This window comes from Microtus oregoni, unplaced genomic scaffold (assembly GCF_018167655.1).
Source record: "Microtus oregoni isolate MIOR12 unplaced genomic scaffold, Mior012 000005F_ref0000423, whole genome shotgun sequence".
Classification (NCBI taxonomy): Eukaryota; Metazoa; Chordata; class Mammalia; order Rodentia; family Cricetidae; genus Microtus; species Microtus oregoni.
Window position 1 is genome coordinate 34,765,827 of NW_024543064.1, and position 22,326 is coordinate 34,788,152.

Here is a 22,326-nt window from a genome sequence, read left to right on the forward strand (position 1 = left end):
GCCACCATATGGTTGCTGGGAATTGAACTCAGGACCTCTGGAAGAGCAGAGAGTGCTCGTAACCACTGAGCCTCTCCAGCCCCGCAATTTCTTATTTTTATTTTCAAAAAATAACATATCTTTGCTCACAGGACTTTCCTTCCTTTTTTGAAGGAAAGGTGTCTCATTAAGAAACCCAGGCTGGGGCTGGGCAATGATGGAGCATACCTAGAATCCAGCTCTTGGAAGGCAGAGGCAGGTGGAGCTCTGATTTCAAGGTCAGCTTATTCTACACTGTGAGTTCCAGGAGAGTAAGGGCTGTTTCAAAAAAAAAAAAAAAGAAAGAAAGAAATAGGGCGAGAGAGAGGACAGGAGAGGGAAGGACAGCAAGAAGGAGAGAGAGAGCGTGGGAGAGCAAAAGAGAAAGAACAAGAGAGAAAAACAAGAAAAGGAGAGAGTGTTGGAGAGTAAAGGAGGGAAAGAGAAAGAGAAAAACAAGAGAGAGAGAAGAGATAGAACGAGAGAGACTAAGAGAGTGGAAGAGAAAAAGAGAGGAAGAAAGAAGAAGAAAGAGATCGCCAGGCTGTCGTGGCCACCCTGGTCCAGCAAGGAAGACGCGACCACTGGAGCTCTTCTCACTGCAGTTTATTCCAAGACCTTTTACAATTCTCTCTCTCCCCCTCTCTTTCCTCTCTCTCCTCTCTCTCTTTTTCCTCTCCCTTTCTTCTCTCTCCTTGGGCAAACCCTCTCCCAGCCCTTAAGAAGGCATGGTCTGCCAAGCCCGAACTGCCAGGAGAACACTGCCCATAGGTTCACGCATATGCAGGCAGCTGATAATCATTGTGTGATCATAGCATAGGTCAGGCCTTAACCATCTCAGGAGTTGATTATACAACTCCATCAGGTGTGACACCATGAAGCTCGCTACACTGGGCAGTGGTGCATGCCTTTAATTCCAGCACGTTGGAGGCAAAGACAGGTGGATCTCTGTGAGAGAGAGTGAGAGAGAGAGGGCTAGGGCTTCTCTCACCCTATAGCTCCAGGCTCTTCAGCACCCCTCGCACACACCAGTCCAGAAGGCGTGTGGTCAAGTTTATTACGACAGTGCTCCTACTTTCCCATCCCTGTATTATTTCCTTTCCAGACGCTCTCATTAAGTGCCTGACTAAAGCCTCTTGAAGGAAGAAGGGTTATTTTGGCTTGAGGCTCGAGGAGACACTGTCCACCATCACAGGAAGGCTTGGTGCCCAGTGGTTCCACAGTGGCAGAAACGCGTGGATGCTCGTTCACATGTCAGTGCCACCTATATTCAGGGCCAGTCAGTGTTCCTACCCCCCAGTTAATCCACTCTGGAATATTTACACACACCCAAAAGTGTGCTCCCCTGGTGCTCTGGGCATTTTATTACCCATTTGAGTTTGGCAATTAAAATTAAGCATCACAGTGTCTTTCTGACTCAAGATTCTAGACATTCACTATAAACACTATAGAAAATAGGCAATTGTTGTGACAAGAATGGAATGTTTAATGGAACTTAGCCACTGATTGTGTTTCTACTTTACTATGAGGACTGGAGATGTAACAAGGTTAAATATATTTTGGTTCATATAACTACAAGGTAGGGAGCAAGGATTTGAACTTGAACTCTTTGAAGACCACAAGGCTTATTACTATGTTAAATATAGATTATAGTGTGTATATTTTCTCCTTAACCCCCTTTAAGACACGTTCTCCTGTACTACTGACTAGCATCAAACATGCTCTGGAACCGGCCTTGAAATTCTGACCCTCCTGCCTCTACCTCCTAAGAGTTTAGATTACTAGCATGCATGCAAAACACACCTGGCTCTTCTTTATGTTATTAATTTTGAAGACATATCTCACATGGCCCATGCCTGCCTAACTGAGGGAGGCCTTGTTTTGTTTGTCTGTTTGTGACACGCTTGCTACGTAGCTCAGGCTAACCTTGAATACATGGCCCACATTTTTCTTAGCCTCTTTAGTGCTGGGATTATGAACATGTGCCCCAATAACTGGCTAATTGTGTGTACTGGCTAGTCGTATATCAACCTGATAGACAAACCACAGTTATCTGAAAGGAGGGAAGATTAACGGAGAAGAAACCTCCATAAGATCCAGCTGTAAGGCATTTTCTTAACTAGTTAATCATAGGTGTGGGTCCAGCCCATTGTGGGTGGCTCCATCGATGGGCTGGTCGTCCTGGGTTTTATAAGAAAGGAGGTTGGGTAAGCCATAAGGAGCAAACCAGTACACAGTACTCCTTCATGTCTGCCCAGCCCACATCATATTCAACAATCTGCAATCCATTGCCATCAGTGCCTTGTGTCTTTGGTCTTTTTTTGCCGGTATCTGCTCCAGACAAGTAACGCTACAGACATCCACCCTTGGAGAGAAGTTGAGCTGCCACCATGGAAGCAACAGGGGAGAGGCTGACCTACAATTTTATTTTCATGGGAAAATTTCCATGTTTAATGTAAAAGGCTCAAAGCATTGGATTATTTACATGTGGGATAGAAAAGATGGCAGCGCCCAAGCGTCTTCCTGAGGGGCTGTGAGAAGACAGTTCATTTAAACCCCATTTAATAGAGGGTTCCCGTTCAGAGGACGAGTTCATGATAGGCGCCATATCCAGGCCCTTGATGCACGAGCACCAGCTTCAGATCAGGTCAGCCACATTCATGGGCATCTCGTCTATCTGGGTGGAGTAGTACTGTTCTATGTCCCTGAGGATGCGGATGTCATCATTCTTCACAAAATTGATGGCCACACCTTTGCGGCCGTATCGCCCTGATCTCCCGATTCTGTGAATGTACAGTTCTCTGTTGTTGGGCAGGTCGTAGTTAATGACGAGGGACACCTGAGGGACATCCAGGCCGCGAGCCCAGACATCTGTAGAAATGAGCACACGGCTGGCACCAGAGCAGAACTCCTTCACAATGGACTCGCGCTCCTTCTGGGGCATGTCCCCGTGCATGGATGACACAGTGAAGTTGGCTTCTCTCATCTTCTCTGTCAGCCAGTCAACCTTCTTCTTGGTGTTGCAGAAGATGACAGCCTGGGTGACGGTCAGCGTGTCGTAGAGGTCACACAGGGTGTCAAATTTCCACTCCTCTCTTTCCACCGCCACGAAGAACTGCTTGATGCCTTCCAGAGTCAATTCATCACGCTTCACCAAGATGCGGATGGGGTCGGTCATAAACTTGTTGGTCATCTCCAGGATCTCGTGAGGCAATGTGGCACTGATGAGAACCACCTGTGTGGCTGGCGGCAGGTGCCTGTACACATCGTAGATCTGCTCCTTGAAACCTCTGTTCAGCATTTCATCAGCCTCATCCAAAACCAACATCTTGATAGCCCGTGTCCTTAAACTTCTACGGCGAATCATATCAAAGACACGTCCCGGGGTGCCTGCCACAACATGTTGCCCATAGTCCAGCTTCCGGATGTCCTCCCCAACATTGGTGCCCCCAATGCAGGCGTGGCACTGTACGTTCATGTAGTCCCCCAGAGCCAGCAAACCCTTCTGAATCTGTACAGCTAACTCTCTTGTTGGAGCCAAGATCAAAGCCTGGGTTTCTCGAACCTGGATATCCAAGCACTGGAGGACTGAAATGCTGAAGGTGGCCGTCTTGCCGGTGCCAGACTGAGACTGTGCTATGACATCTCTCCCCTTAATTATCTGCTTCATAGCGCGCTGCTAGATTGCTGAAGGCTTCTCAAAGCCGTAGGCGTAGAGGCCGCGCAGTAGGTCCTCCCGCAGGCCCATGGTGTCGAACGTGGGGGTCACGTCCACCTCCTCGCTGCTCTCGAACTCCACTTTGGTCATGTCCTCCTCTTTGAGCAGCCGCTTCCGCGTGGAGCCCGACGTCGCCATCGTGGCCGTGGCGGCCAGGATTCCAAGTCCACCGAGAGATGATGAGCGTGAGCGACAGAGGGCTGACCTACAAATTTTTAAAAGTTCAATACAGTGCCATGTAAATAATACAAGACACTGTCTCAAAAAGAATAAATTTAATTTTAAAATAAAATCATTATTTATGATGAGACTCTCAGGTTTCAGGTTTCTTTGGTATTGGACAAATACTTTTCTGAATATTGTATTTTCTTACACTCTAAATTTTGTTGTGCTTTTTATTTTTTGGGACAGGGTCTCCTGGTCCACGTAGACCAGGATGCCCTCCAACTCACAGAGATATGCCTGTCTTGGCCTCCTAAATATTGGGATTAAAGATGTTTACCTCTAAAGCCCCGGCTTAAAACTTTTTTAAATGAAAAATTTCAGTCTTTTCTCAAGTCTGTTGCTAACATAAGAGTTATTTGGCATGTGTAAGCCAAGAAAACACAGAGCCGTCTGGCAAATAAACAGCAAACCAATACGCAAACCTAACCTACAGTTTCTCAGACTATTCTGCTGTTCCACTCCAGATTTAGGTCCAAAGAATATTTCTATCCTACACTACCATCGAAAAAGCACTATGGGAACTTATATTATTTTATTTTTTTGGTTTTTTGGGACAGGGTTTCTCTGGGGTTTTGGAGCCTCTCCTGGAACTAGCTCTTGTAGACCAGGCTGGTCTCAAGCTCACAGAGATCAGCCTGCCTCTGCCTCCCGAGGGCTGGGATTAAAGGCATCCGCCACCACCGTCCGGCACTATGGGAATTTTTAAAACAGTTTAAATTACACAAGTCATAGGTTGAAAGTAGAAAAGAATGTATAGGAAACATATTTACTTTATTTAAGACCAAAAAAGACTGGATGGAGGTGCACACCCTTAATTCCAGCACTCAGGAGGCAGAGTCAGGGGGATCTCTGTGAATTTGGTGCCTGCCTGGGCAACAAAACGAGTTCTAGGACAGCTAGGGCTGTCACACAGAGAAACACTGTCTCAAAAATAAAAAAATAAAAACAAAACAGTCTAAGAGAAAAAGAAATGCTTTGGGTTGTCTCTGTTTGTTTTTGAAGATGACTCAACTTGAGAGAAAATGAGAAGCCTGCTGCAACAATACAGTCTGGGCTGCTAAGGATGAGGAGGTGAAGAGAATCTGGAGTAAGTCTCAATAAGCTGTAGCACAATTAACAAAAACACAGACACAGATATTGGGGTTCAACATGACGACCAGAAAGGCAACGCGGCCAGCCACTAGCACTTACCTCTCTGTCAGTTCCAGTATGGAGATCCTGCCTCCAGGAATCCTCAGAATGAGACTGGCTGAGCGCTGTCTCCCTCCTTTCTTATATTCCTCTCTAGAGCGGGGATTAAGGGCGTGCGCCACTACCGATTGGTTTCTATGTCAAACTAGTCTGGCTACTTGGATTAAAGGTGTGTGATGCCACTGTCTAGTCATTGAGGCTACCAGGGGGATTGTTTTACACTCTGAGATTTAGGCAAGCTTTATTTACTAAAATATAAATGAAATATCATTACACTAAGCAGTCTGACAGTGTGACCGCCTAGATCTACTGCCCAGCAGGGTACCACATGCTCCTCTTTGATCTCATCAATACTGCCTAGACCAACATCTGAATCCATTTACTCACTGTAACAGGGGAAATCATTTCTTTCCAAGTTCACCTGAATGTGGAGCCAAACGTGTATCTATAAATGTCAGAAATCAGAGGCAGAGGTCACAGGAAGCAGTTCGGTGAGAAGGAAATGTCCAGCAGATTCGATCTCATGTGGGTGAAGACACGTAGAAAACACACCAGGGAGAGCCAGTGTTTAAGGCAGTGTTTAAAAGAATACAGTTTGTGTGTTGTTATTTCAGGTAAAGCTAGCCAGTGGTGGGAGGTGGGTGGCGAATTGCCGCCCTGCAGCTCCCACAACAGAGCAAGGCCCATCTGATTTAGGCAATCTCACAGTTGTGGTTTCCTATCCCAGGTGACAATAGTTTACTGTTAAGTTGACAGAAATTATTACTGTGTATATAGGAATGTACCTGTGGGACTCAGAGGCCAGTTTCATGGATTTTGCTCTCTCTCCTTTACATGGGTCCGAGATATCAAACTCAGGTTGGTATGCTGGTGTGGCACACAGTGCCTTTACCCCCACCGCACTGTCCTGTCCTCATCTTGAGCACCTACTCAGAAACATTCTAAGGAATAAGGAAAAGCTTCCTTGAGCCCTGACCTTGGATTACTTGGCCTTTGGATTTTCCATCGACAGCCAGGAAACACAAAGATTTAAGAACACAGTAAGCGGGGCCAGACGATGGTGGTGCATGCCTTTGAAACCAGCACTCAAGAGGGGGGCAGAGGCAGGAGGATCTCTGTGAGTTCAAGGCCAGCCTGGTCTAAAATAGCTAGTTCCAGGACAGGTTCCACTACATTCCCCATTACATCACTCATTGCAGTTGGGGACAGAAACAGGTGCTCAGTGAGAAGCACCTGTTCATGGGCATATACAAACCAGGCCTTCGCGTCCTTTCCAGGATGTCCAGGGCCTGGTTTTATGCACATCACAGTCTCGCTAATGCTTGGTTTGTCATTTTACTTCCTCTTAGAAATTCAGAACACCCTTTCTATCCAGGAACCAAGAGCTCTCAGTTCCATGCCCACAGCCTTGGGCGAGAGGATCTGTTCCTAAAGGGCCCCAAGGTCTTGCGGTGTGACCTATAAGGACTTGTAAGAAGGATGAGCTAAATGAACTGTCCATCCGAGGCAGTCTTCTCATCCCCTCTGCTATGTACCCTCTTTCCCGAGGCATCTCCCTGTCCAGCCATTCCTGCTCCTCAGGTAATTTAAAATAAAGTGGCTTGGCTCTCCCTGGTGTGTTTTCTACGTGTCTTCACCCACATGAGATCCATTCTTCTGGACATTTCCTTCTCACCTAACTGCTTCCTGTGACCTCTGCCTCTGATTTCTGACATTTATAGATACACATTTGACTCCATGTTCACGTGAACTTGGAAAGCAATGATTTCCCCTGTTACGGTGAGTAGAATGGGTTCAGATGTTGGTCTGAGGCAGTATTGATATCGCAGAGGAGCGTGTGGTGCCCTGGTCGGCACTAGATCTAGGCAGTCACACTGTCAGAATGCTTAGTGTAATGATATTTCATTTATATTTTAGGAAACAAAGCTTGCCTATAGATCAGAGTGTAAAACAAACATCCTGGTCAGCCTCACCGACCAGACAGTGGCATCACACACCTTTAATCCAAGTAGCCACACTAGTTGGTCATAGAAACTGGGCGGGAGTGGTACACGCCCTTTTCCCCGCCCTAGAGAGGAATATAAGACAGGAGGAGACAGCTCTGAGCCAGTCTCATTCTGAGGATTCCTGGAGGCAGGATCGCCACCATACTCGGACTGAAGGAGAGGTATGTGGTAGTGGGTAGCTGCTTTGCTTTTCTGGTCGTCATGTTGAACCCCAATATCTGTGTCTGTGTTTTTGTTCATTGTGCTACAGCTTATTGAGACTTACTCCAGATTCTCTACACCTCCTGATCCTTAGCAGCCCAGCCTGTATGGTTGCAGCAGGCTTCTCAGTTTCTCTGAAATTGAGTCATCTTCAAAAACAAACAGAGAACACCCAAAACCTTTATTTCTTTTTTTTGTTTGGTTTTTGAGACAGTATTTCTTTGTGTAACAGTCCTAGCTATCCTAGAACTCACTTTGTTGCCCAGGCAGGCATCAAATTCACAGAGATCTGCCTGCCTCTGCCTCCTGAGTGCTGGGATTAAAGGTGTGTGCCACCACCTCCAGCCTTTCTTTTTTCTTATATAAAGTAAATATGTTTCCTATACATTCTTTTCTGCTTTAAACCCATGACTTGTATAATAAAACTCTTTTAAAAGTTCCCATAGTGCTTTTGCGACGTTAGTGTAGGATAGACATATTCTTTTGAGTGGAACAGCAGAAAGTCTGTGAATCTGCAGGCTTTGCTTGCATATTGGTTTGCTGTTTATTCGCCAGACGGCTTTGTGTTTTCTTGGCTTACACATGCCAAATAACTCTTATGTTAGCAACAGACTTAAGGAAAAGACTGAAATTTTTCATTTAGAAAAGTTTTAAGCCAGGGCTTGAGGGGTGAACATCTTTAATCCCAATATTTAGTAGGCCAAGACAGGCATATCTCTGTGAATTGGAGGGCATCCTGGTCTTCACGGACCAGGCCCTGACTCAAAATATAAAAAGCAAAACAATATTTAAGAGTGTAAGAAAGTAAAATACTCAGAAAAAGTATTTGTCAAATACCAAAGAAACCTGAGACATGAGAGTCTCATCGTAAATAATGATTTTATTTTAAAATTCAATTTATTCTTTTTGAGACAAGGTTTTGTATTATTTGCATTGCACTATATTGAACTTTTAAAAATTTGTAGGTCGGTGGCTTCTGCCCGTGCTGCTGTCATAGACGAGGGCGGCTGTTAGTGTGGCGGCTGTTGGTTCGCGGCAGCAGCGGCGGCTGAGGCAGAGGGCGAAGCAAAGGGGAGAAGCGGCAGTGGTGCCCGGCAGTAAAGGTGGTGCCCTGGGCCCGCAGCGGCAGCGAAGGCGGCAAAGATGGCGGACGTGCTCAGTGTCCTGCGACAGTACAACATCCAGAAGAAGGAGATCGTGGTCAAGGGAGACGAAGTCATCTTCGGGGAGTTCTTCTCCTGGCCCAAGAACGTGAAGACCAACTATGTCGTTTGGGGGACTGGAACGAAAGGCCAACCCAGAGAATACTACACATTGGAGTCTATCTTATTTCTACTTAATAATGTACACCTTTCTCATCCTGCTTATGTCCGATGTGCAGCTACTGAAAATATTCCTGTGGTTAGAAGACCTGACAGAAAAGATCTACTTGGATATCTCAATGGGGAAGCATCAACATCAGCCAGCATCGATAGGAGTGCACCCTTGGAAATAGGTCTTCAGCGGTGCACTCAAGTCAAAAGAGCTGCAGATGAAGTTTTAGCAGAAGCAAAGAAACCACGAATTGAGGATGAAGAGTGTGTGCGTCTTGATAAAGAGAGATTGGCAGCTCGTTTGGAAGGCCATAAAGAAGGGATTGTACAGACTGAACAAATTAGGTCTTTGTCTGAAGCCATGTCAGTGGAAAAAATTGCTTCAATCAAAGCCAAAATTATGGCTAAGAAAAGATCTACTATCAAGACTGATCTAGATGGTGATATAACTGCCCTTAAACAGAGGAGTTTTGTGGCTGCTGAGGTAGATGTGACCAGAGATATTGTCAGCAGAGAGAGAGTGTGGAGAACAAGAGCAACTATCTTACAAAGCACAGGAAAAACTTTTTCCAAGGACATTTTTGCAATTCTTCAATCTGTAAAAGACAGAGAAGAAGGGCGTGCCCCTGAACAGCGGCCTGCTCCAAATACAGCCCCTGTGGATCCTACTTTGCGTACAAAGCAGTCTATCCCAGTGGCCTACAACAGATATGACCAGGAGAGATTCAAAGGCAAAGAAGAAATGGAAGGCTTTAAGATTGATACTATGGGCACATACCATGGCATGACACTGAAATCTGTAACGGAAGGTGCATCTGCCCGTAAGACTCAAACTCCTGCAGCCCGGCCTGTACCTAGACCAGTTTCTCAAGCAAGACCGCCCCCAAATCAGAAGAAAGGATCACGAACGCCCATTATTATTATCCCTGCAGCTACCACTTCTTTAATAACTATGCTTAATGCAAAAGACCTTCTACAGGATCTAAAGTTTGTCCCATCAGATGAAAAGAAGAAACAAGGTTGTCAACGAGAAAATGAAACACTAATACAGAGAAGAAAAGATCAGATGCAACCAGGGGGCACAGCAATTAGTGTCACAGCACCTTATAGAGTAGTAGACCAGCCCCTGAAACTTATGCCTCAAGACTGGGATCGGGTTGTAGCTGTTTTTGTTCAAGGTCCTGCTTGGCAGTTCAAAGGTTGGCCATGGCTTCTACCCAATGGATCACCAGTTGACATATTTGCTAAAATTAAAGCCTTCCACCTCAAGTATGATGAAGTTCGTCTAGATCCAAATGTTCAAAAATGGGATGTAACAGTATTAGAACTCAGCTATTATAAGCGTCATTTGGATCGACCAGTTTTCTTACGTTTCTGGGAAACATTGGATAGATACATGGTCAAGCATAAAGCCCACCTGAGATTCTGAATCATTTGATTCCTCCTTTTCTGCAAACTTGGTTTAAGAAGCATGGATATAGCTTGATCTACAGACTGAAACCCAAGCTTTATGAATTCATCAAGAACTTGCAAATGAAGAAGACCACAGAGCAGTCTTTTATAAGACCTCGTTTGATGCTGTGTGCTTCAAAGGGGCATTTCCTCCCATCCATACAAGCCAATTTTTTGGCTTACAACTATTTTTTTATATTAGCCTTCTAGTCTGCAATGGAAATTGTATATTTTGATAGAAGCTTTTTCTCTATTGGTTAAATTAGCATTACTTAAAATTTGTTTCTTTTGAAATAAATGCAGGTTATAAAAAAAAAATTGTAGGTCAGCCTCTCCCTCATTACTGTCATGGTGGCAGCTCCACCACTCTCCAAAGCTGAATATCTGAAGCGTTACTTGTCTGGGGCACATGGCCTGCCAGGAAGGAAGAGTCCCTTCGGAAGAGGTACAAAAAAGGACCAAAGCCCGGAGGCACCACTGGCAATGGATTGCGGATTATTGATGATGATGTGGGCTGGGCAGTTATCTCTACTGCTAAGCCGGAAAAGGAGGAAGAAGAGGATGGAGATTTGCCTGTGGTGGCTGAGTTTGTGGATGAGCGTCCAGAAGAGGTAAAGCAGATGGCGGCCTTCTATTCCAGTGGCAAATGGAAGCTCCTGGGAGACCACAGTGGAGATGGATATTTCCATCATGATGAACGAGATCCAGCTTCTCCTAGGAGGTCCCGTCATGACACCCCAGATCCATCTCCTCCCAGGAGGTCCCGTCATGACACCCCCGATCCAATTCCTTCCAGGAGGGCTTGTCGTGACACCCCAGATCCATCTCCTCCCAGGATGGCCCATCATTATACCCCAGATCCCTTTCCCCCAAGGAGATTCCGTCATGACTCCGACACCTCTCCTCCTAAAAGGCTCTGCCATGACTCACATGCTTCTCTCCTCAGGAAGCCTTCAGGTGTATCCCCTAGGAGAGGCTATCCTGGTTCCTCGGGTGTCTCTCCCCCCAGAAGGGTCCATAACCACTCTCCTGACACAGCCACACATAGGAGGACTTTTGACACTTCAGACCCACAGCCTCTCAGGAGGGCCCGTCATGACACCCCAGATCGATCTCCTCTCAGGAGGGCCCGTCATGACTCCCCAGATCCATCTCCTCTCAGGAGGGCCCGTCATGACTCCCCAGATCCATCTCCTCCCAGGAGGGCCCGTCATGACTCCCCAGATCCATCTCCTTTCAGGAGGGCCCGTCATTACTCCCCGGATTTGGAGCTGCCCAGAACTAAGAGTAGTAAAGCTGCACCCTCCAGCAAGACTGTACTTCAGAGGGGGCTGGGACCCTCTCACTTGTCACTCTCCAAGGTCAGCAAGTGTGGGCAGGACTCTGATGACCTTTCTCAGCGGAAATGGCAGCTTGCTCCTCAGGTGTCTGTCAAAAAGCCTCTGATTCAGATCTTTGTCCTCCATGGCAAACACAAACTCCAGGACACCAGGATTCTGCCTCAGATCTGTCACTGCCACGGAAGAGACAGAGGCGCCGGAGCTCTGACTCTGACCTCTCTCCACCCCGGAGAAGACAGAGGACCAAATCTTCTGATTCGGATCTCTCTCCTCCTCGAAGGAGTCCCCATCCCGGGAGGAAGACTGCACGCATGTATTCCTGAGCAAAATCTGGGCTGGTGCCCGATGTCCAGCGGGAGCAGCAGGAACGCCAAAAACAGGACCGAGACAACACAGCCCTTGGAGCTCAGTTTGAATTCACTGAAACTGTATTTCGAGACAAGTCTGGTCAGAAGAGGAATTTGAAGCTGGAACGCCTGGAGCAGAGGAGAAAAGCAGAGAAGGACTCAGACAGAGATGAGCTCTATGCCCAGTGGGGCAAAGGGCTTGCTCAGAGCCGGTAACAGCAGCAGAATGTAGAGGATGCCATGAAGGAGATGCAGAAGCCTCTGGCCCGCTGTGTCGATGATGAAGATCTGGATCAGATGCTGAGAGAACAAGAAAGAGTGGGGGACCCGATGGCCGACTTCATTAAGAAGAATAAGGCTGAGGAGAACAAGCACAAGAAAGCGAGGCCTCGCTGTAATAGTCCTGCACCTCCTCCCAATAGATTCAGTATCTGGCCTGGCTACCACTGGGATGGAGTGGACAGATCCAATGGCTTCGAACAGAAGCGCTTTGCCTGGCTCGCCAGCAAGAAGGCTGGGGAGGAGCTTGCCTACAAGTGGAGTGTGGAGGACATGTAGCTTCTCCGAGGCTGTGCGGTGCTGTGGTGGTGGTGGTCCAGGACAGCCCGACATCCAGCTCTAATGCTTGTCTTGCTAGACACAGACCAGCAACTCGCGGTCAGTTCTGCCCTTTGGACTAGGCACCTACCCTTGGCTGTGTCCTTGTTGTCTGTTGACTGACTGACAGCGACTTCTCTATCCCAGGGCTTGTTCTTTGCCAGTTCTTTCCATTTTATTTTTAAAAATAAACACAGATTGCCTGCTTGCCCTCACCTTGCAGTAAGACCATTTCCTCACTGGCATTAGAGAATTCTTCATCCCATTTCCAGCATCGATTAAAGAGCAATCGGCTCGTCTAACCTCCTGGACTGAGCCAAGAGAAGACAAATCCTAGTTTTTTAATTTTGGATCCAGTTTAACCTGCAAACTGCCTCCAGGAGAAATGTCACAGGACACCATAGACCAGAGCTGGGACTATGAACTGTTGAACATGCAGAATTTCTCCTGCAAGTAGACCATCCGCAACTTCCGTTTTACTCTGGAGGAAACGAGGGACAGTATTAGAAGCCCAACTTTCTCAACAGGAGACGATAACAAATGGTGTTTGAGAGTTCACCCTAAGGGGGTCAATGAAGAAAGCTCAGATTACCTGTCAGTTAACATAGAGTTGCTCAGCTCTCCAAAGAGTCCCATTATGGCACAGTTCAAGTTTTGGATCCTAAACGCCAAGGGAGAAATAAACGAACATAAGACTAGCCGGATAGAATTCAGTTTCCTACCAGGCTACCCAAGGGGTTACAAAATGTTCATCCTTCGAGATTTCCTCTTAGACCATTCTCATGGATTTCTCCCTGAAGACCAGTTCACCCTCCTCTGCATTGAGATCCTGGTCCCGTACTCCTAGAGTAATCCTGACGACAGCACGGAGCCGAGAATCCAGGTTCCCGAAGCCCCATTAGGAGATGATCTAGGAGCGCTGCGGAAGAATTCGAGCTTCACAGACTGCTGCCTGGTGGTAGCTGGCCAGGAATTCCAGGCTCACAAGGCTGTCTTAGCTGCTCACTCTCCAGTTTTCAGAGCCATGTTTGAACATGACACGGAGGAGAGCAGAAAGAATCGTGTTGAGATTCATGACCTGAAACCTGGAGTCTTCAAGGCAATGATGGACTTCATTTACACTGGGAAGGAACCAGTCCTCCACAGCATGGCAGATGCTGCGCTGGCAGCTGCTGACAAGTATGGCCTGGAGCATTTGAAGGTCATGTGCGGGAGTGCCCTCTGCAGGGACCTCTCTGTGGAGAATGCTGCCCACACTCTCTTCCTGGCTGACCTCCACAGCACAGGGCAGCTGAAAACACAGGTGCTGAATTTTATTACAGCTCATGCTTCCGAGGTCTCTCAGACCACAAGCTGGAAGTTAATGGTGGATTCATGCCCCCACTTGGTGGCTGAAGCATACGGGTCCCTGGCTTCTGCTCAATGCAATTTACTGGAGCCCCCTCTCAAACGTCTGAAGCAATCCCATGAACCTCTCACCGGTACCCTACATGTGTATCCCAGAAGCAGTGGTCAGTGTTGATACCGATGACTCCTGGGTAGACTATGGGATACATAGAGCAATTACAGCAACTCTGCGGAAAGACATCAAAGTTAGTAGTGTTTTAATACATTTATTAATGCCTTGAAAAAAATAAACACATATTTATTTTTTGTAAAAAAATAAGTAATAAATAAAATTTATGTCTAAGATGTGCGTGGTAGCGCATGCCTTTAATCCCAGCGCTGAGGAGGCAGAGGCAGGTGTATCTCTGTGAGTTTGAGGCCAGCCTGGTCTATAATTTCAATTCCATATGAGAATATCTGAGAACACAGCTATCGGGGTAACATGCTGGAAAATGGCTGATTGAGAAGCTCTTTTCTCACGTTCAGCCACAAAGGATACACACAGATCCTCTGCAAAGATAGTCCCTAGGGGGCCTGGGTATCTCTGCACAGCCTTGGCTGTCCTGGAATTGAAATTATAGACCAGGCTGGCTTCAAACTCATCGATATCACCAGCCTCTGCTTCCTCACTGCTGGGATTAAAGGCGTGTGCTCCCACCGCTGACCGTTAGCCCACTGAGTTTTAAATTCACTCTCACTTCAGCTTTCAGGATATCTTCAAAAGCAAGAACCAGATTCTTTGCCAGAATAGAATGTGAATGGCCTCTCCTCAATTCTCAGCACAGTCCTCTCTGAATCCTCACAAAGAGGAAGGGAAGTGGAAGAGAAAGAGAGACAAAGAGAGAAACAGGGAAGAGAGAGAGAGGAGAGGGTGAGAGAGAGAAAAAGAGAAGAGAGAAAGAAAGAAACCCAGGCTGATCTCAGACTTCAGAGTTTCCTGCCTCAGCCTCTGGAGTGCTGAAATAATATCTGTGTTCCACCACACCCAGCTCAAACATTTTTCAAGAGGGAGGAGAAAAGTTTTTGGTTTGTTTTCAGTAAGGAAATGTCTTAGGGTTTCCATTGCTTTCAGCGAAATGCCAGAAGCAAAAACCAAGTTGGGGCTGTATCGGCGTAAATAAATGCAATGCAGATACTAAAGAATATTTACACTTTAATGATAAACTTACAGAACCGAAGTTCCAGCGTGGCACAGGAGGTAGGAAGGAAAGGGCCGGAGCCGCCTCCCGCGCGCCCATTTATTCGTAGGCATTCGCCCGAGGCAAACCCCGGCCCCTCAAGGGGCTGTCTTAACCCTACATCTCCCCCTTTTGTCTAAATAAGACAGAACTAAACCAAATATAACTATAACAATAATATCAAATGATAAATATAACAAACAATATTGAGAACAAAAGTTTTGCTAGACATTCTATCTCAAGGAGTCTAAATAATGTAGAGAGTAACTACTATTAAATAATCTTCAACTCCATCAAAGATCTGAGAAGGGAATAAATATTACTTAACAAATGAGAGATATCCAAAATGTGCAACAAATGACAGAGACAACTGACTACCTGGACAATCACCCAAAGTCTCGTTTGCAATGTTGAGTCAACCAACTTTGGCTAAGGCCTAACATAACTGACATATCATTATCAAATGCAAGGAACTTTCTTAGAATTATCCTACCCTGTCTTGGCAAGATAAGACAATCCTGTTTCATATCTTAGTCAGTAGTTGAGGTATGGGTTTTTCTTAACCCAAAGGCCAGTTCTGCCAAGAAGACAAGCTCCCAGTGGAGTGTCTTTGGTGCTCAACGTTCTCTCGGGAGTAGAGTGGCATTGCCAGGAGTAATTGTGTCTCGATGGCACAGAATTCTAGGTTAGATTAAAGGCCATTTTCTACAGCTCTTCAAAGAGGCTCAAGATTATACTATCTATACTAAATATCATCTCTATGTATCTAAAAGACCTGATTAACCTAAAAATAAATATGACAAACATCTAATTCTCAATACCTATCTAATTTGAAAACTAAGAGAATAAACAACTGTGCAATATATGAAGACAATGATCTTCACCTGTAAACAATGTCATTACACATCAAAATGTAAACAATGTTATTACATAAATAGTACCAGAGGTAGAAATGTACATTGTGATATGATAGATGTATCCATATAATATAAGCGTACTCTTATACAAAAATAGAGGTAGGCACACTCACATTCAATATTCAATATATCAATATACAAGAAACAGTACCAATATAATTTTCTAAAAACAGTAAGTCACAAATACCAATTATCCCATCAAACCAGTTAATCCCCCCCCTTTTTTTTATATACCCCTAATTCCATACAATATCTCCCCATCCCCTCAACCCTAAACCAACCACTAAAAGATGTCCCTAACCCTGTGGGCAAACTCTGTTGGGAGAGGGGACGTCGTCCTCTTAGATTCCTTCTAGCTGACATGGGGGCGACATTCTTCTTAGGGGCCCCTGTGAAAGCAAATGATGGTAAAATTCCCAAATTAACCTTTGACTTAAGAAAATTATAACTAGTCTCTGAGCATTTTGAGAAGGTCCAGCCAGAGTGTTGTCAAAAATGTGCATCATTTGAAATTGTCTCTTGCAGTTGGTACCAAAAAACAGGTCTAATATTAGCGCTTAAAAAAAATTCATGACGTCATAAAAGCCAGATTGAGTTGATGTTGTGGGGCCCCATCTTCATCCTGGAATCTTCAAAGATTACTGTAGGAAAATATGTTGCTTGTTATGGGAAATTTAAACATTAACAACAAGGATATATACTGACATATAAAGAAAGACACAGATATGAGGAAAGGCAAAGAAAGTTTATCAAATATAAAATTATTCTTATTCTGTCCCATTTCATGGCTCCTGACCTGAGACAGAAACTCTGAAATATCTCTTATCAACAGGCTGGAATTGAAGAGGGACTGAGCCATAGTCCAACTCCAAAACCAGCTCTACACATTTATAAAGAAGTGTTCAATAAAACATATAAATACATATATAAAAAAATCAATACTTACAGTATATATAGAATTTTATTGTTGATAATCAGTGGGCCGTAACTATTTTCCATCCATCAGTAATTAAATATTCAGGGTCCCTTAAATTCTTTGAAGATGAGTATTTTCCTGTAGAGATAAAAAAAGAACCCTGCCCCCAACCTATCTGTAATCCTTATCATCAGAATGCCTGTCCTCCTTGTGAATGAATTGTTATTTATCTTTTCCAAGTGACTTCTCTTCTTCAAACTGAACCTTTATTAATTTTGACGGTATCCATAATTTTTCCTCACCTGTGGAGATAAGAGCAAAACCCCTTCCCCAATGCAGCACATCTCCTGGCTTCCATTGTGAGGTGAGCACATCCTTGAAATAAACTGGTTGATTTAGTTCAGCAGACTTTTCCATTATCCAATGTCTTTCTGCAGCCGCCGTTCCCTTCTCATTAGCGTTGAGAAAATTCAAGGTTAACAAAGCATTATGTAACCTATTTCTGGGGGTGTTTTCCACCCCTTTCTGTTTGTTCAACATATACTTTATAGTTCGATTTGATCTTTCTATGACTGCTTGACCTGTAGGATTGCATGGTATACCTGTAACATGCTTGATATTGTAATAATCAAAAAACCGTTTCATTTTCCTAGAGACATAAGCAGGACCATTATCTGTCTTTATTTGTGTAGGTATACCCATGATAGCCATGACTTCTAATAAATGAGTGATTACTGAATCAGTTTTTTCTGAACTTAAAGCAGTTGTCCATTGAAAGCCTGAATAAGTGTCAATGGTGTGATGAACATACTTCAATTTGCCAAATTCTGCAAAATGGAACACATCCATCTGCCAGATTTCATTCCTGTGGGTGCCCTTTGGATTAGCCCCTGCTGACAGTGGTGTTTGGTTATAGAAAGAACAGGTAGGGCATTTCTTTACAATCTCCTTAGCTTGTTGCCATGTAATTGAAAACTTTTTCTTCAAACCTTTGCTATTAACATGATGTTTTTTATGAAATTCAGAGGCTTGTAGCACACTACCAATCAATAATTGATCAATTTCTGCATTACCTTGTGCTAGAGGATCTGGCAGACCCGTATGGGATCGGATGTTTGTTATGTACATAGGGCAAAGCCTGTTCCTGATCAAATCTTGAACCTGGATAAACAATGAAGTTAGTTCTGTATCATCAGGTATAAATTCAGCAGTTTCAATATGTAAAATAACTCTTTCTGTGTATTGTGAATCAGTAACTATATTAATAGGTTCTTTAAAATCTCTTAGTACCATAAGAATGGCATATAATTCTGCCTTCTGGACAGAATCATAAGGACTTTGTTCCACCTTACCCAAGTCTTCTGATTTGTAACCTGCCTTCCCTGATTTATTGGCATCAGTATAGAATGTACGGGCTCCAGTTATTGGAGCATCACGGATGATTCGAGGAAGGATCCAAGAAGTTCTCTTTATGAAGTTAAGCCGCTTGCTTTTTGGATAGTTGTTATTAATGTCCCCCAAAAAATTAGCACAAGCTCTTTGCCATGGTTCATTATCTTCCCATAATTTCTTTAGTTCATCAGCAGTGAAAGGCACTATAATTTCTGCTGGGTCTATGCCTGCCAGTTGACGAAGTCTCAGCTTGCCTTTTATAATTAACTCAGAGACTTTTTCCACATAAATTTTCAGTTTCTTACTTGGTTTATGTGGTAAAAAGATCCATTCCAAGATAATATCATCTCTCTGCATTAAAATTCCTGTAGGAGAAATTTTTGACGGTAATATGACGAGAATACAATCAAGCTCTGGATTCACTCTGTCCACATGTGCCTGTTGTAATTTCTCCTCAATCATTGTCAGTTCCTTTTCTGCTTCAGCTGTTAATTCTCTGGGACTGTTTAAATCTTTATCACCATCCAAGGTTTTGTTCAAATGAATTATTAGATCAGGTGTTATTCCAATAGCTGGTCGTAGACTGGAAATGTCTCCTAACAGTCTTTGAAAGTCATTAAGAGTCCGTAGGCGATCCCTCCGAATTTGTGTCTTCTGTGTCTTAATTTTTTGCAAACCTATTCTATAACCTAAATAATTAACAGAATCTCCCTTCTGAATCTTTTCAGGAGCAATTTGCAATCCCCATTTAGGTAAAAGTATCTTTATTTCTTCAAACAATCTGTTCAAGGTATCCATGTTTGAATCGGATAACAAGATGTCGTCCATGTAATGGTATACTATAGATTTGGGAAATTTCTTGCGTATTATTTGCAATGGTTGGTTCACAAAATATTGGCACAGGGAGGGGCTATTTAACATACCCTGGGGGAGAACGGTCCAGTGGTACCTCCTCGAAGGTTGAGAATTGTTATAAGTAGGCACTGTGAAGGCAAATTTTTCTCGATCTTCTTTTTGCAAAGGTATAGTGAAAAAACAATCCTTTAAATCAATAACTATGAGAGGCCATCCTTTTGGTAATAAAGAGGGCAAAGGAATTCCAGATTGCAGAGGGCCCATAGGTTGAATAACCTTGTTGATGGCCCTGAGATCTGTCACCATTCTCCATTTACCTGATTTTTTCTTAACCACAAATACAGGAGAATTCCAAGGGCTGGTAGATTCTTCTATATGTCCAGCATCTAATTGTTCTTGTACCAGCTGTTCTAAAGCCTGTAACTTTTCCTCAGCTAAAGGCCATTGCTTTGTCCATATTGGTTTCTCAGTCAACCATTTTAGAGGCAAGGCTGTTGGTATGTCTGAAGGGACATCAATTGCTTGTTCTTGTACAGCCCGAATGGCCGGTTTTCTCCGTTTGTAATATCTTTTAATATTATTCTCAGAAATATAGGCTCTAGATTTAGCAGGAATGTTAATTTCAGTATTCCATTGTTGTAGTAGGTCACGACCCCATAAATTCATTGCGATATTGGCTACATATGGCTTTAATTTTCCTATTTGTCCCTCTGGCCCTATACATTCAACCCATCTCGTGCTCTGCCTTACTCAAGATAGGGTTCCAATTCCCAGGAGCTGAACATTTACATTCTGAAGAGGCCAATAGGATGCCAAGATTCTGGGGTAATGATACTTACATCAGCACCTGTGTCCAGCAGGCCAGTAATAAAAATGCCATTTACACACACTCTCAGTTTAGGTCTTTGATCATTTATAGAAGTTTGCCAAAACACATGTAACTTATCTTTCTGATCATTATTGCTTGTAACAGTAGGCATGGGGCTTCCTAATTGTCCTGATGAGGCACGTTCTCTGCAGAAACTGGAAATGACTGAACCATGTTTGCCATGGGGGCCTGTGAGGCCCCCCCTCACGTTTCCCGGCTGTATCAGGTTGCCTTGTCTATCTCTTGTAGACCTGCATTCATTCGTCCAATGTCTGCCCTTTCCACATCTTCTACATAAACCTGAAGGCTGAGTCCTCCTATTTCTGTTATTTCTAGAAGACGCAATATTATTATTATTTCTGAAAGATGCATTATTATTATTATTATTATTATTATTATTATTATTATTATTATTATTTCTGAAAATCTGTTGTCTACAATTCCTTTTCATATGACCCATTTTGCCACAATTAAAACATTTGGTATTCTGGTGTCTCCTTTTACCATTGGAAATTGCTTCTTCTACCCATGCTTCAGTGCCATAATCAAATGTATCAACATTGAGTGTATGCAAGACCCATTCTTCCAAGGGGCGCTGATCTGAGCTTTAAAGGACCCAAAATCCTTTTGCATTCCACATTTGCATTTTCATAAGCCAAAGACTCAATCATTATACGTCTTGCTTCTGGGTCAGATATCCCTATTTGTACAGCCTTAGTTAATCTTTGTAAAAAGTCACTAAAGGGTTCTCTCTGACCCTGTTTAACTCTGACAAATGATTCCATTCTCTGTCCTGGGTCTTGTACCCTGTCCCAAGCCCTTAAGGCTGCTGTAGTACACATGGAGAGTGTGTTTTCATCCAAATTAGCTTGTTCCTGAGGATCGGAAAAGAGCCCTTTACCTAGAATTTGATCTAGGGAAATGTCAATTCCCTTCACTTTTTCCTGCTGTTCTAAGAGTCTAGCCTCTTGCCTGAATAAGCATTTCCATTTCAATTGCGGTCCACTCTCAAGTACCGCAGAGCTCAGCTGGAGCCAGTCCAAGGGGGTTGCTCTGCTTGTCGTGGCCCAAGATCTTAGCATCTCTTTAACAAAAGAGGCTTGCATCCCAAAAGTCATGACAGCCTGTTTTATTTCCTTGAGATCATTCATATGGACAGGCTCCCATGTATCCTCCTTGATGACCCTAGGGTTTTTGGAACCAATCACCTTCTCTGTTGTTATTACTGGGAAGGCAGGTAGAGCTGTAGGTAGAGCTTTGTGGAAATTGTCCCAGAGAGACTTACCCACAGATGTAGTTAAAATTTGCCTTTCTACCTTTTGCTCTTCTTCATCAGAATTTAGAAATTCCTCAATCTTTTCAATTCTAGTCACCATTGCCTTCTGCAATGTCTGAATCTCCTGTCCAGAATTATGTTCCAAAGCCTTCATTGAGGATTCTAAAGTATGAAGTTTGTCCGTTAGAGATAACATCTCATCTTTGGACATAATTTTTATGGCATAAACGGTGCCTTCTTGTATTGACAATCTTTCCGTCAATCTGTCATAAGCTTTAGACAAAATCCGATTGTCACATTCAGCAGTTTTGATTCTCTCAGTTAATGTTCCGTTTCCTACAGAAAGGAACTGAATCTTATGGTCCAGATCAGCTGTTCCCTCTTCCATAGTAATGAATTTCTCCTTAATATCAGCCACTAATGTTTCAGTTCCTACAGAAAGGGACTGAACCTTATGATCCAGATCAGCTGTTCCCTCTTCCATAGTAATGAATTTCTCCTTAACATCAGCCTGGAGAACTTCAAACTGATTCTTGAGAAGATTGTTATCAGCCTGGAGAACTTCAAACTGATTCTTGAGAAGATTGTTATCATTCTCAATTGTTTTTAAGCGTTCAATCTCTGCCTTAAGAATCCTGGATTCGTCTCGTAAAGACTTTATCATATTTCTATTATCAAACCATTTGGTGCCAATGAAAACTACGAATCCCAGAAGGATCCATAGATGTGGGGTGATAGACACCTCTTGTAAAATCTCCCACATGGTACAATTAAAAAAACTGTTAAATTCTTGAATACTAATGTGTTCAGACATTTTATTTATAAAAGAAAAATTTTTTGCCTGCAATGATTGGTTCGTGCCAGTGGTGGTTTCTGTGTTTTTGGAGCCTGTCCTAGAACTAGCTCTTGTAGACCAGGCTGGCCTCGAACTCACAGAGATCCGCCTGTCTCTGCCTCCCAAGTGCTGGGATTAAAGGCGTACGCTACCACTGCGGCCCGCCTCAAACTCACAGAGATCTGCCTGCCCTTGCCTCCCAAGTGCTGGTATCAAAAGCGTGCGCCACCACTGCCTGGCCAAGTCAGCTTTTGTTGCAAAACCGCAGGTACTTGAGCTTCTGCTAATTCAGGCA

At 44.0% G+C, this 22,326-nt stretch overlaps 1 protein-coding gene and 3 pseudogenes across 1 annotated transcript; 3 read left to right on the forward strand and 1 right to left on the reverse strand.

Moving 5' to 3' along the window:
* Nucleotides 1-2,656: 2,656 nt before the first annotated feature.
* On the reverse strand, nucleotides 2,657-3,886 carry LOC121448867 (annotated as a pseudogene).
* Nucleotides 3,887-8,502: 4,616 nt separating this feature from the next.
* LOC121448849 (parafibromin-like) lies at nucleotides 8,503-10,101 on the forward strand. The gene has a single exon (XM_041653100.1). It carries the CDS (start codon nucleotides 8,503-8,505, stop codon nucleotides 10,099-10,101), a length of 1,599 nt encoding a protein of 532 aa, XP_041509034.1.
* Nucleotides 10,102-10,472: 371 nt separating this feature from the next.
* LOC121448844 lies at nucleotides 10,473-12,503 on the forward strand (annotated as a pseudogene).
* Nucleotides 12,433-13,930, forward strand: LOC121447850 (annotated as a pseudogene).
* The last annotated feature ends 8,396 nt before the right edge of the window (nucleotides 13,931-22,326 follow it).